This window comes from Tribolium madens, unplaced genomic scaffold (assembly GCF_015345945.1).
Source record: "Tribolium madens isolate multiple individuals breed KSU strain unplaced genomic scaffold, Tmad_KSU_1.1 Scaffold_3;HRSCAF=73;Tcas5.2_LG2, whole genome shotgun sequence".
In the NCBI taxonomy this organism is placed as follows: domain Eukaryota; kingdom Metazoa; phylum Arthropoda; class Insecta; order Coleoptera; family Tenebrionidae; genus Tribolium; species Tribolium madens.
In genome coordinates, this window is record NW_025401006.1 from 1,180,918 (window position 1) to 1,195,564 (window position 14,647).

The 14,647-nt window shown below is 33.7% G+C and overlaps 5 protein-coding genes across 8 annotated transcripts in view; 2 read left to right on the plus strand and 3 right to left on the minus strand.

Moving 5' to 3' along the window:
- The window catches only part of LOC123007338 (all trans-polyprenyl-diphosphate synthase PDSS1), a 26,482-nt gene extending 21,621 nt beyond the window's left edge, over positions 1-4,861 (minus strand). Inside the window, exon 1 of one of the 2 annotated variants that reach the window (XM_044402578.1) lies at positions 4,165-4,861. In XM_044402578.1, the coding sequence (XP_044258513.1) occupies positions 4,165-4,371 (207 nt within the window). In that variant the 5' untranslated portion in view covers positions 4,372-4,861. The remainder of the gene's footprint in view (positions 1-4,164) is intronic. The other variant, XM_044402577.1, reaches the window with a different exon arrangement.
- Positions 4,265-6,788, plus strand: LOC123007341 (39S ribosomal protein L32, mitochondrial). Its single transcript, XM_044402580.1, has 3 exons — positions 4,265-4,533; positions 4,612-4,857; positions 6,480-6,788. The coding sequence occupies exons 1-3, from the start codon at positions 4,443-4,445 to the stop codon at positions 6,740-6,742; spliced, it is 600 nt and encodes a 199-aa protein (XP_044258515.1). The 5' UTR covers positions 4,265-4,442; the 3' UTR covers positions 6,743-6,788.
- Positions 6,778-8,133, minus strand: LOC123007339 (protein spindle-F). Its single transcript, XM_044402579.1, has 2 exons — positions 7,205-8,133; positions 6,778-7,151 (listed from the first exon to the last, which is right to left on the minus strand). Exons 1-2 carry the CDS (start codon positions 7,929-7,931, stop codon positions 6,877-6,879), a joined length of 1,002 nt encoding a protein of 333 aa, XP_044258514.1. The 5' UTR covers positions 7,932-8,133; the 3' UTR covers positions 6,778-6,876.
- Positions 8,134-11,458: 3,325 nt separating this feature from the next.
- LOC123008116 lies at positions 11,459-11,995 on the plus strand. Its single transcript, XM_044403738.1, has 2 exons — positions 11,459-11,615; positions 11,693-11,995. The coding sequence occupies exons 1-2, from the start codon at positions 11,573-11,575 to the stop codon at positions 11,929-11,931; spliced, it is 282 nt and encodes a 93-aa protein (XP_044259673.1). The 5' UTR covers positions 11,459-11,572; the 3' UTR covers positions 11,932-11,995.
- A 365-nt stretch (positions 11,996-12,360) lies between these two features.
- The window catches only part of LOC123008117 (spectrin alpha chain, non-erythrocytic 1), a 33,324-nt gene continuing 31,037 nt past the window's right edge, over positions 12,361-14,647 (minus strand). Inside the window, exons 15-19 of one of the 3 annotated variants that reach the window (XM_044403742.1) lie at positions 13,758-14,632; positions 13,330-13,706; positions 13,139-13,277; positions 12,892-12,984; positions 12,361-12,727 (exon numbers count right to left, since the gene is read on the minus strand). In XM_044403742.1, coding sequence (XP_044259677.1) covers positions 12,591-12,727; positions 12,892-12,984; positions 13,139-13,277; positions 13,330-13,706; positions 13,758-14,632 — 1,621 coding nt within the window. In that variant the 3' untranslated portion in view covers positions 12,361-12,590. The remainder of the gene's footprint in view (positions 12,728-12,891; positions 12,985-13,138; positions 13,278-13,329; positions 13,707-13,757; positions 14,633-14,647) is intronic. The other 2 variants (XM_044403740.1, XM_044403741.1) reach the window with 2 other exon arrangements.

Sequence of the window (14,647 nt, forward strand, 5' to 3'; positions counted from 1 at the left end):
GCCAAGAAACATATGGTGTTTCGTTGAACAAAACGTAAGTTTGTATTGTAACTTATTTTTGGTCCAGCCTGTATAATCAAAAATATTTTCTTGAAATGCGCTCTAGAATATAAATAAAGTCTACAAAATATCAAAATTCCCACTTAAATAATAAATGAGCTACAGAAGACGGAGGCTGAGATGAAGAACCCTGTATTTTGAACTTATTTATGTTGGAAAAAGTGTTTACATGCATACAAAATCGCTAAGAGTATGGATCTAGCCGAATATTAAAAAAAAACACGATTAATCAAATTGTTTTAAAAATTTAAGAATTAATAAATGTCACGGTTAGTTATCCAAAAAAATTAAAACGACAACACTAAAATTAATCAGAAAGTGCTTTTATGTAGCTATTTCTTAGATATATTAGGGACTACAATATAAACAATTAGAAATTCTGTTTTTGTAGCTTTCAAAAAATAATAAATAGAATTAAAGATTTAAAGTTAAAATCTCACCCATTATAGTTATTATAATACATTTTGTTGCTTTCTCCATGTGCTTTTCAGTAAAAAAAATTAAAAAAGGTTATAACCAATTTCTGACGAATCTATATAACTTAATATCAATAACCTTCAAAGGTCTTTAATACAATTACAATTCGTGAGATAAAAACTAAATAAGAACATATCCATTAAAGTGAAAGTCAAGTCTTTAATTTAATTGTACTGAAACTTGATGAATTTACTGTTTAGTAATAATGTATTTCTAAGAAACGTGCAAATTAGACAGTTGGTAGTTAAGTATTGATTGGTTAAGCTGGCAATGATTCAAGAATTATTGGCAAATTTTGTCAGACAGTGTGACTATTTCCACGTGTGAGTCCAGATTGAGCAGGTGTCGGTCGCACCTATACTTTCTCTAAAACCCATCGCTCAAAACACGCAATATTTTGTTAATTATTTCGAGGAAAAAATGTCGTTGAATCACGGAGTAAAGGAAGTCCCACGACATTGACCATCGACTAAAGAATCTCATAACTTCCTTCCGTTCTGCTTATAACGAAACTCATTTATTATTCACAATAGAGATATCAGCGAAAGAAAGCATTCTAAATTTCATCGCCTCTTCATTTTTTTTTAATTAAAATCCGAGTCTAAACAATCAGAACAGAACCATATCACACGAAAGCGTTGAAAAGACAGTTTTACTACATGGAAATCGTGCAGCATCTCAAGGTAACTAACTTTCCCTGATATTGCTTGACCGTTTGAGATTAATATAAATTTTGACATCGATAATGAGGTTTGGCGATCTACCACAGCAGCCGCATGATCCGTGATGAGCTCTCCACGTCGGTCAGCGGCTGAAGAAAGCAACAGCTGACCCACTTCAGCAGGAGCAAGGCCACTCTCACTTCTCCCTAGAGGCATTGGCCCAAGAAGACAGCATTCTGGTGTGTTTTCATTGTAATTTTCGAATCGACATTTCCAACTAAAATTTAGCCAAAAAATTCTCACTAAATTTTTAAGTCAATTTGCAGATTCCTTAAATTAAATAAAACAACAACTCTAAAAAACCAAATCCAAAAAATTACATACTTCGTCCCAGATTCTTGGCATAAGCAAGCTGCCCCACCTTAAGCAAAATTTTGTAATTCTTACAGGTGAAACAGAAATGTCAACTATCAATGTTATCATTGCTACTGACCATTGGAAAAATCAAAATATTTCAAAATTCTTTTTTAATGATTGATTACCAGTGATTTAATCAAGCGTAAAATTTTTTCAGTTCGTTAAAATGACGTAATTTGGAAAGCTTGACGCTTCTTCTATATAAGATTTTACAAGGACGACACTGCCAGCCATTCCTGCGCACCATAACTGTTAGGAAATTTAAAGAAAAATGGAAAACTAATTATATAAAATAATTGACGTAGATGTTTATCTGTTATTATTATTTTGATTTGCTGTACTTGACCTTTTATCTAAAATTAAAAAAAACGGTTACATTTTAGATTTTTTAAAATAATGGGACTTGAAACTCATTAAATTACACAAATAAAAAAACTTCAACACGTATGATAATGCTATAATGTTCATGTAGATGACATAATTGTCTGAGCAAGAAGAATGTCAGATATGAATCTGACAGTAATCTAATCAAGATTTTCGGATTAAATACTGAAATGCAAGAATAATTTTCTTCTTTAATAAATAAATCATCTTCGAAATTTATTGTAATAGCGTTCCACTTTTTCCTAATTAAATTAAATAATTAGAGTTACCCAATTAAATGCGTTGCAACATCTTTCTGGGTAAATTTTAGAAATAAAACAACTGTCAATGTTAAAGAACGACATATTAAGTTTCTACTCAAGTTTCATGTAACTTTGTGGTTAAATATATAATCATATGAATGAAAACAAAACTTATAGAACTTAATTAATTAATTAATACCCTAGATAAAAAATCAAATTTGACTCCAGACTGCTATTAATGAAACAAAAAATTATTTAAAGCCCAAGTGTCTTTTTATTTGTGTTCACTACAATTTGTCAAATAGATAAGTTTCTAATTACATTATCACTGTTACACAGAATTTTCAATTATTATTATAATTATTATCACAAATCAGTTGTATCTTTGATATTGAAATAGGTAATAAGCTATAATAAGATAATATGATATCAAATGCAGTAACAGTAATTCTACAAACGATGCTTATGTTTAATGTTGAATGTCCTCGCTTGTCAGATTAAATGAATGCAATAAAATCGTAATTTTCCAGATTCATACCTGTATCAAGATCTTGCGTGAAACATGCTCATAAATGTTTGTATAAAAACTAATTTTTGTATCAAAGACAACACAACAATAAGAGAGTCTCTTTTCTAATTACTAATTAGCTAATTAAGCTAATGTATTAATACCCAAAACACATTAAACCCACCATAAGAATAAGTTTGCTATTATTCAATTTCAAATCATAAAACTTACTGTTTTAATTATCCAAACTTAAAAACAAAATGTTATAAAATTCCAAAAATTATTTATTTAATTCATAAATAAAAATGCATTAAAAATTGTATTTTTGTTTTGATTTTAGAATGTGATAAATATTCGTAAAGTAAAAAGTGTATCAAGTTTATCAATTTTATAATAACAATGATAATTCATTTTAGAACTTAAAAATATATAAGCATTAATTAATTTACTATTCCAAGTTTAATAAAAAATTGATACAAATTATTCGTTTTCATTTTTATATTAAGATTCACATGTTTTTCTCCTTCAACAAGTAATAAGCAAAGTAAAAAAAAAAGAAAGCAACAAATATGGACGACATAATACAACTATTTGCAAAAATATAACTGTACTCTTAAATGTCTTTCCAAGATCAAATTTTATTTTTTGAGAAATATTTAAAAAACACAATAAGTAGGTAAGTAAAAAAATATTTGAATGACAAATGTAGAGGTGAAAATATGATGCTTTCAACAGCTTATTCCCTCTTTTTTCATTCAGTGTTTTAAAAGAAAAAGTATTTTATTGTTTGGAATTTATTCCAAGTACATAAAAATTTGAGAAACAATAAAAAAGAAATCTTTCACTTCTTTTCTGGTAATTCCCCATGAAAAAAAATGAAAATTCAGCTGAATCATTGTGATTACAATATGGATCAAATTCCCAAACTAATAAAATGTAAAACAGGCGATTTATATTTAAAATCACCCTGTGGTGTAAGTGGTAAACAAATGCATACAAGTGAGTTAAAAGAAAGTTATTACAAAGATAGGAATTGAGAAAGTTGTACGAATTATACTCGCATAGAATTTTTCACGAACACTCAAGCAGTAGATCCGCTTGCTAGCCTACTTTTTATCTCAATTACCATTTTCGAGCCGATTTTCCCAAAAATAGGCCCATTTTTGAAAAGTGTCCCGAGTGCGCTTGCGCACAAGCCTTAGCAAAGCGCGAACTTAAATCAAATCCGAAAGGGTCTCGAATCTAGGACGTCATATCACTTAATCACCATAAACACAATCAAACTGCTCCTAGACGTGAACTTTCGAATCATCTGATGGGATAAAAGTAAAAGTCGGGTTTCTTCACTTTTGCCTCAGGAAAGAGCGAAATTTTCGGATTTTTTTGGGGTGGTTTTGTAAAAATAAAAACTAACCTTTTGCTCGTGGGCGACTTTCCTGGGGGTGGTTTGCAATCCGAATTTTGTCCGCACACATGAGGACGCTTCCCTCCTGAATTGAGTCGATTGTCCCCACTGACACAGTTTTTCCTGCACCCGAGCACAGAGTCTCCCAGACCCTATAGAAGCCATCGTCAAGACTGTTGTGAGACGGTGGTCCCCTATCGCAAAGAGACTCGGCATCGCACCTTTCCACTGTCGGCCAGTTTGTCCCACTACAGCTGATCGGAAAACGCTGCCGCTGTTCCTAGACCATGGCGGGTTCACTTTTAATCCGCATAAATGTCGCAATCCAACGCCTCGAATTGGCCATCGCCTCCGTCTTGGGCAGAAGATTTCCTCCAGGTAATTCGCTCGTTATATAACACCTCCGTCGTGGACAACTGCACGCAGTGGAGAGATTATAACCTCACTTTTTGACAGATGGATACTGTTTGGCCGGTATCGAAGTCCAAAATGAGGTTTCACACCCGAAATCCGCCTTCTCCTTAAGGGATATTATCGGGGATGGATTCCTCTGGGGGGTACCCACAGCAAGACGTACCATCGAAAAAAGACACAAGAGGAAATATGGCCATCCAGATTACATTATGAAGATCCTCCAGCCAAAGAAAAATATCAAAACGTGCAATGATTGCGGGGATGATCACTTAATCGGGGTTTTGTGTCGTGAGTATCTCGAGAACACCAAAGTTAAAAAGCCCAACTGTCGGTTTTAAAATTGCCACAAAGCTACAGAAAAGTGACATACAATTTATGAGTTGTTAGAAACGTAAAAAGCAGAATTTCTATTTAAAAACTGATAAATCGGTTTATTGTAATTAACTAACGATGACTAACGGGGTTGGATTCTCAAAAATTTGGTAAGGAAGGCCGATGTAGGCAAACCGAATTTGTTCTAATTGTATTACTGGTTGCCGAAATACAAATATGTGAATGTTTTTTGTTCATCTAAAAATGAAAAATAACATAAACATAAAATCCACTCTTTTACGAAGTGTCCTATGACTTTGAAATTAAGTTGGCAACATTCATTATCAAATTCAAAAGTCATACTTTTTGAGTTAATTGTCATTCAATTCCGAGGGGCAACCGCCGTTTGAAAAGTCATAGTTGGCCGATGATTTTGAAATTTGGAATACGGTCCTAGATGTTGATTCTAAACAATTTTTTCAAAACGGCTGAATCCCCAAAAATGAAGTTTTAACTCGAAATTTGTTTATCTTGTACAAGAATCGTTTCACTTATCCGGGGACACACCGTAGTATTTTTAATGTTAAAAAAAACGAAAAACAGAAAAGTGTTTTTCAATTATATTAAATAAGTGATATTTTGAAAGATAACATGTTTAAAGTTCGTTCGAGTTATTTCGTTACTCGTGCCATAATTATCGTCAACGTCGACTGAATTTTTTGAAGTGAAACAGGACAGAAACATTTCATTTGTGAGTAAAAGAAGAATCTGTGTTACAGCTAAACCCCACTGACAAATTTTGAGTCAGAAGGATCTACTATTTTATAGAGAAAAAACAAACAGTGAAAAGTGGCATACGGCAATATGGCATATGGGATTTTTCTATTGCCACACTGGCAATGTCGCACCTGCGTTTTTTTAAGTGAAATAGTTCATAAATATTTGATTTCTGTGAAAAAGAAAATTTTGTGTTACCACTAAACCCCACTGACAAATTTGGAGTTAAGAAGCTCCACACTCTCATACGAAAAAAGCCTTGTGAATTGTGACACATCGGAAATAAAAATGTTCCGAGATATATAGGCTGCGCCAGAACTCGCGCCCCAGAAAAAATTTTCAAGTAAGGTAAGATATAAAAAATTCTAGCTGTCAAAAAATTTTGACATATATTTTTTCACATTTGACATTTTTTTATATCTATTTAATGATACTGATGATCTTGTAAATGTTTTTTTTACAATTATTTAGTAAAAGGACAAAAATTTTGCTAATAAAAGCCACAAATAACGTTGAACAGAATTATAATTTAGGATACAGCTTCCTTGTTTCCTCTTTTAATAGCCTATAGCAAAAAAACTTGGAAAACTATTTTTCCAACAGAAATAAATAGAGTCAAAGTGCAAATTTTATTTTTTTTATAACATTTTTTCCATGTTCCTGGTATCTTACTTTATATGGCATTTTTCTCTGGGGCGCGAGTTTTGGCGCACCTGTGTACCCATTTACGTCTTTTTTTTGGTGGCTTTCTACGTCTTAATGTTTGCTAGAATTACATGTATATTTCTAGTTTCTTTTAATTAAAGTAATATCTTTTTTAGCCACATGTTACAAAAAAGTTATTGATGAAACTAAAGAGATGCAAGACGCTATTCAAAAAGAGTTGCAATTGTCTCCTGTCGAAAACGAAGTGGTTGTTCTATACGAGGGCGAAAAAGCTGGAAAACCAGACGAATTCTTTGAAGGGAAACGTATTGTTGAAATACCGAAACCAAGGCCTTCATGGTTCAGCAAAAATCTTCTGCAACAAACAACACAACAGCCAGCGACAACCACTGACGTAAAGCCTTCAGATTTAGGTTAATTTAGTAAATGATTTGATTTAATAAATACAGCGAGTTAGAAAATAACTGTTCGTCTTTAATTTATTAACCTAACATCCAAACGATTAAGACGAAAAATATAATACTTTGATAATCATAAGTTATATGAATCCTATCACAATAATTCAAAAGTTTCCTCTGTAAAATGCTTTTCAACATGATCCTGAAACACTTGAAAACTCAATCCACCGTTGAAATTCTTGCAACATATGGGGCAAATCATATCCGTGGTTTCTGGAGGGTCTTGAAAACTGGATTCTGGAAGTGCGTGACTGGTGGTTTTAGTAGGAGATTCTCTGGTTTCACATAAATTAACTGTTGATATACTTTTGTCCACCATTTCCTTTTTCTCCACTATTTTACTATCACAGATTCTCTTCCGTTTAGTCTCTACAAGAAAAAAACAATTTAAGCTTTGTAATAACATTAAGACACGTAATTACCTTGTATATTATTTAATTTACTTAAGGCTAATTGCAAGGCCACTCTCTGATTAGCTACAGTCTGCTTAGTTGTCTTCAATTCTTCCAAAATACTATTGAAATTGTCTATAATATTATTTTCATAGTCGTCATATTGAAATCCACAAGATTCCGATATAATATTCTCGCTCCACTGAACTCCCCGAATATCTGAATAGAGAGAATCAAGTTCGCTCTTGTCCTGTGCAAAACCATTGATTATTTTTAAAGAAATTTCTTCTAACTCTGCACAAATCTTCCCATTTTCTTCAATATTCTTTTGAAGCACTTTAGTATGTGGTTCGTCCTGGGTGAAGGTTTTCGACCTAATCAACGGTGTATGTGACTCTTTATTTTTCGAAGTATACTGCACTAACGAGTCGTTGATTTTACTCAACTGTGTCCCCAGATTGTGATTAACATGACTTAACCTACTTAACTTATTCCACAATTCTTGATTTTCGTTTGTCACCATTTTAACTTTATTCAATAATTGAAGCTTATTTTCGGTCAATTCAGTCACTTGTGCTTTTAATTTATCGAAATCGGACAACGAGACACTACTGTGTTCACTCTTACTCAACTGACCTTTTAAATTAAGGTTTTCTTCCTCGAGAGTTGTTACCATCTCTTGGAGGTTCTTGCAGCGGTCTTTGAGAGTTTGCAAAGCCACATGAACTGCATACTGGGCCCCAATAGGCTCTTCCATACTTTTCACGGTTGTTTAAATTTATGACATAACCACACTTCACTGCGCCTAAACTGTCTCGCGCAAAATAAAACCGTTTGATTTTTGTGGGAAGTCCCCGATATTGTGTGAATAATGAGTTCAAGAAATTTGGCAAAAAAATGTGATAAGAACTGTCACAACACAGTTTGTCAACACGGAAAGAGATGAGTGCATTGGTTACTGCTTTCACCTATCACATGATTGGCTGAATTTAGTGGCGGCAATTTCAAAATTTAATTTCGGTTGAAACGTAAACTGTAAGTATTTTCGTATTTTGTATTGCTTTTGTAAAACAATAGAGTTTCAAGTGATTTATCACCAGATAAGTAAAAAACTGAATTTTGCAGCTGAGTAGTCAGTCATCCCATATTAGTCATCCCCCGCTTTGTAATAAAATAAAATAACTGTTCTGTCAGTCGCTAATTGAATGGCTCAATTGGTAAAATGCAAAATTTAGGATTTCAGAGGCGTCTGAAATGACTGTAATATACAGGGTGTCTCAAGTTTCAGGGCCGGATCAAAAATAAATTTTTCGAATTGATTAAAAAAGAATTTTGATAGTGTAGACAATAGAAGATTAAATACACTTTAATTTGATGTTTTGATATTGTACAATTGCGAGCAATTTTGATAGGTAATGTCATTTTAAAACTTGATATTTTTGGCAAAAAAAAAGAATTTTCCCTGAATAATAATTTGTAATAGAGTCATCTTTGCTTCCGAGAACGTATGTCTGTTTTTGAACTAACTGCACGAGAAACGTCAAATAAAATGACAAGTCGAAAGGTAAAACGACGTATAATAGGTAGGTAATACGAGTAGGGCCGCTCTTTTTTGAAGATAAATTATAAATTTAGTTATTATAATCATCACCTTTATAATCATGAATTTTGCCTTTCGACTTGTCATTTTACGTGACAAATTATCTTGATCGCTCGATATATAAAAACACTACGTCAAAAACTAACTGACAAATATTTTATTGTGGCACCAGTCTCTTACTTTAAAAAAGTTAAAATACTTATCACGCTGGAGAGAAGATTTTCTAAAGTTGAGGTAGCTGATCAGTTAGGGCTCGTAAGAAGATCCGTCAATTTCAAGATAGCTATATTTCACATCCACACGTTTGTTTCACAAGAGAGCATGTTTGGCAATGACATTAACTACCAAAATTTAATGCTCGCAATTGTACAAACTTAGACTGGTGAATAGTTTTTTCCCCGGGTGTACAAACTTTTTAGCGTATGGCAGTCAGACCTTAAAAATTAAATTTGGAGAAAAAAAAAATTCAATTAACTGGAATATTTTCTACATGACATTTTTTTTTCTGTGATATATGTGAAAATAAAATACCTAATATAAAGTTGATAGATTAACATTTAAATATTGGAAATCTGAAACTTGGAATAATTTATGGGGCGTTTGCGATAATTAGCGATTAGGCCTCCGCTTTATTGTCCAGACTTGGCCATAAATTACCAGAATTCCCAATTTTCAATATTAAAATGTTAATTACTCAAAATCTATCAACTTTTACATTATTCAATTTTCACAGTTACCATTAGAAAAAAATCAAGAAATTTTATCATGTAGAAAAAATTCTAATTAATTAAAAAAAAGTTTTTCCAAATTTGGTTTTTAGGGTCTCACTGACATACGCTAAAAATTTTGAACGATATTAAAGCATCAAATTGGAGTCTACTTATATACCTAATCCTCTATCGTTTGCACTAGCAAAAAATTCTTTTTAATCAATTAAAATTATGTATTTTTGCGCCGGCCCTAAAACTTGGAACATCCTGTACATACAAAAAATATCCAAGTAGTAAGCAGTGTTGGCAGCACACCAGATTTATTAGACATCTAGGCCATCGTATAATTTCGAATTCCGGATGATCCGCAAACCAGGCGTCAATTATACGATCCCGATGGACCGGTCAGTTATCTTGAACAAAAGCAATTGGGTGTTCAAGAAATTCATCCAGTGGATAAAGAGCATAAACTGAAGGCAGCAGTACCTACTTCCTCAAGCACTCGAATGTATTCGTGAGCGTTAAAATTGGAAGGTGTCACCTGGACCAACCGCAAAATCCTGCACTAATTCGTCCACTTCTTCTGTTTTCTATAACGTGCAGAAGAAGATATCGGATGCCATTAGTTCTATATAAAATGGCTAGAACGTCCACACTAGTTGAGAAAGTTTTTTCATCTGTAAAAGTTGTGGGTTCCCAGTCTCTATTCTGATTTTCTTGGCAAAAGCGAATCCTTTGCTCGGCGATCTGCGGAGTTATTTATGATAATTTTTCTTGTAGGAATTCGATATTTTAGTCGTTCTTCTTTTAAGCGTTTCTTGATTGCAGGTAAACTAACATTAACTCCTGTCATTTCCCGAATTGTGACTGTAGTAGTAAATGGATTTTCGCGAATTACCTATATACAGATATCAATATCTTCTTGTCGGGATGTAGCTCGCCTCCTGCCTGGATGAACCGATTGAAGAGGATGTTCTCCTATTTGCTGTTCACGTGCGATCCACCGTTAAAATTGCCTTACCTAGGTTAATAAAAATAGTTACAATAATTTAATGCTTCTAATTTTTGTTTTAATTAAATTAAACGCGTAAGTAACAATTGCCTTTTTTAATTTAATAAAATCAATAAAAAATAATTGCAAATACTTACTGATAAACCAACTCGTTCGGCAATTTCCCAAAGTTTTGCAAATAACCGAATAAACCTTGAAATTAATAGAAAATAAGTATTGGGGTTTTCAAGTGCAGGCAATTATTCTTAGAAACAAAACAATTTTCATTTCATTTCTGAGCTGAACGTTCGGTTCAAATAATCTACAATTTTATGAAGGATCGCTGTGAAGCTTTATTATTTTTTACAGAAATACTGTTTAGGTGAGAGATTGTATAAACCAAAATGAAAAATTTTCATTTAATTGTTGTTCATTTAATTTGGTGCATATTTGACTGCATATCGGGGCAGTTTTTTAGAGTGCATATTTTCCAGTCACTAGTCATTATAATTATTTTTAATAAAATAATATCCCACGACAAAATTTACTTAAAAGAAATGTTGAGGCTAAATGCAAAATCATTTTTATTACTTTCCTCTCGCAGATGGTTTTCTAATTCTTTCGAAGGTTTATGTTTTTTAGATAAATCTTTGAGTTTTCTGTTCAAAAATTCGCTGAAATACTCGAAAAAGACAAAAATAACACTATTTTCGCTCTAATTCTGTCATTTTTTGGTTTGTTATCAATAAAATTTAGCAAAATAATTGCGTTTTTAATTGTAAAACATGCTTAAAAACTTGCAAAATGTAAAGTATATCATTTTCAGTCACATTTTGTAGTTCTTGACATTTTTTGAAATAATTTCTTTTTAAAAAATCTTTGAATTCACATTTTTTTTTAAATTTAAATAATAAATTATGGATGTGTGATATAGGCCACCAGCAAGACACAGGGATCTGGTGAAAATAACTAAACACCAAAGGTTGGTAATTCTGCAACAGACCCGTCGTGCGTTCTGGACCCGTAGTTGCATAATCAAAGCCCAAAAATTGTTGAAATTTGGATATTTAATAGTTTTAAAAGCACGAATCACGAAAATGCAAGCTCCACGAGTTCTTCGTAGTCTGGTTGCGAGAAATCGTAAGTTATGCATACTTTTTATAAAACTAAATCAACTTCCGTGTTGCTGACAGCGTCTTAAATTTCACGTTTTGCAGTTGGAAAACGGGGCGTTCATTACGACAGCCACCATGTCACCACAACAATTAATGACCTACCAAGCCCTCAAGGAAACTGGAAGACCCACTATGATGCAAAACAACGGAAATATAATGCGCAGTTAGCTGTTGGAATTGGAGCAGTTGTTGGAACGCTCATTTTCGGTAAGGCTGCTGGTTTGTTGGAATTTTACGATGATATCCCCGACCGTCCAGCGGATATCCCATCGTACAAGTAATTTCCTTTTAGTTGAATGTGTCTAGTGGCGAATCTCTATAGATAATAAATTGTTGTAATTATGACTTTTTCAATTTAGATGCCTCCCAGAATTCCGTTCCTGATCTCCAGAATAGTCCTTTCAAGTTTTGCTAAATAAATCATGAAGATGGGGTTCTATGGTGTGAACTTTTTCGTACGCTAGTATCCTGACGAATAACAGCTGTATTTTTGGTTGCCTACATTAAAAAATTGGTCATTAACTTAGAATTAAACTCAGAATACTTCAAAAACCCTTAATGAGATAAATATCTGTTAAAATTCTGGACGCTTTAACTTTGTTTTATTTTAAAGCTCAAAGATATAGGATTTTTTAATAAAACTTGCGGATAACTTAAACATGTATTTTGTCATAAAAATCTACAGGGTGATTCACGAGGAATAATGAACCTGACCAAATTTTCGATGCAACCAACATTACAGTGGTCGCAAAATAACTTGCGAAGAGTAATGGTGGTTGCATCGAGAATTTGGCTAGGCTCATTATTCCTCGTAAATCACCTTGTATAATGGATGTATAATGTTCATACCTTTAACTACGAAACTATGTACAAGAATTAAACAAAAATATGATGACATAATACTAAAAGGCTCCTTAACTATTACTGTATGTAATGTAGATTACATTTGGGAAGTGTTCCGTTTCTTTTTGAAAATCCTTTCAAACAGACGTGACTTTGGTGCATCATTAGGCTGCATGGTTGCTGGACGTTGTAGGTTAGGTTGCCAATCTTGTTTTGATGACACTCCGCTTCCATCTAAAAAAATGTTGTTTAAATCGTGCAATAAACAATTAAAATTCGATATAAAAAACACCGCAACCAGCAAAGTAAGGAAATAACACTAGGGAAAGTCTAAGAAGAGTTAAAAGTTAGTTGAAGTCAGTGCCAGTTAATTAACGTTGTGCTGCATGCTGACTAACCATAAATAGATCCACTGTTTTCTAAGGTATATTGACGATGACCGGCATAATTATTCGGCGGTTCGCTCATCGGTAAAGGTGGTGGACTTTCCCCTAAATTAGTAGGAACTGAACATTAATTCTTCAAGGTAAAGATTAATTACATTAATCCCATAAAGTTTTCGTTATTTTGGACATAAAAATTGATGAGATTCTGATATGATCGTTATTAATCTGGTCACAGGCATTAAACTAGCATTAAACTTACCCATAGTGTGACGAGAAGATGCTAGACTCGACAAACTTCCATTGGTGGATTGAGGATCGTGCCTCAAGACGACTTGATCGGCAACGTCCGGACTAGAGGTCCTGCTACTTTGTGAACTCATCTCGTAATCATTTTGATCCTGAAACCACCTTTAAATAAACACCTGACATCAAATATCTCAAATATTAAACCTTAGGAATTTCCAGATGCAGCAACTGCTGACTCGGAGGTAATCTAGCTCTAAAATTAATCTTTTGCATCCAATTATCCATTTCTGATTCTGAACTGCACGCAAATAAAAATTCCGAACCATCGGTAAGCACAAGTCTAAACGTATGTTTTTTCTTTTGATAATCATCAGCTACTGAACACATCGCATTATGAACATTAACAGGTGGACCACTAGCTTTACTAGCCGCGAAATCATCTCTGTTTTTGAAGAAACACAATAACTGTCCACACAAAACCGTGTATGAATTCTTCCAAGTCCTGTTAGTGGCCCGTTTTCCATTTGCTGTCGTTAACTGTTTGCGATCGAGGAATGATTCCGCATCGGCAGGTGGTGTGTCTGAAAATGATTTTTGTAGCAAAAATCTTTAAACCTCACTAGTGAACTTACCGGTTGGTTTAGATCTGAACGATGGCTTCCTCCGTGTTGTGAAAGTGGGAGTCCTCTTCGGTTTACTTCCCGTAACATTTGTACCGACTTTCATACTTGCCGAACGCTGAATCGCACTATCTGATCCTCTCCTTAACCCCACACGATCTCTTTCAAAGGTTTGAACAACAGAATTTGTTTTACGAACAGTGGCAACTGGACGACCTTCTTCCTCGTGTTTGGTGCCATTGACAAGTTCTTCGACTATTTCAGGCGGTTGTGGTCTTTCTTGTCGTCTTTTTTCATTAATTTTTTGAATCTCGAGTCGTTTCAAGTGCTCCAAACGTTCCTGTTCCTGGCGTTCTTTCTCCACTTTCTTTGCCAAAGCTTCTTGTTCACGTTGCAGGAGGAAAGCATCTTCGATCAAAGTTTTGCGATTGAGTGCTTCAAATTTGTCCTCTTGGGCTTTGACTGCTTCTTCAAAATCACCATGTTTTCGGATCAGGTCTTCTACGTGGTGGATGCTATCACCTGTGGTGCCCTCTTTTAGGGTACCCTCTCTTACAGCTAACCAATTATCCAGAATATCTGCCTCGCGTTTGAATAAGAGAACATCCAAATTTTGGTTGTAGAGCAAATTTCGTTTTTCCCAAGTATTATTCAAGAATTCCAATCTCTGGCGTAACACCTTGATTTTATCTTGGATTTCACTAGTGAATAAATGACCCTCTTCTATGAATTTATTACCGGAGTCGTAAAATTGTTTGAAAGCATTTGATTTTGCACTAATTTCAACTTTGTACTCCTTGTGACGTTCAATCAAAAGTTCGGCTTCGTTACAATCATTTGGAAGGTCTGGCGCCGTGATTTTAGCCACCATTTCAGTGATCCACGCCCTGTAAAAACACTAA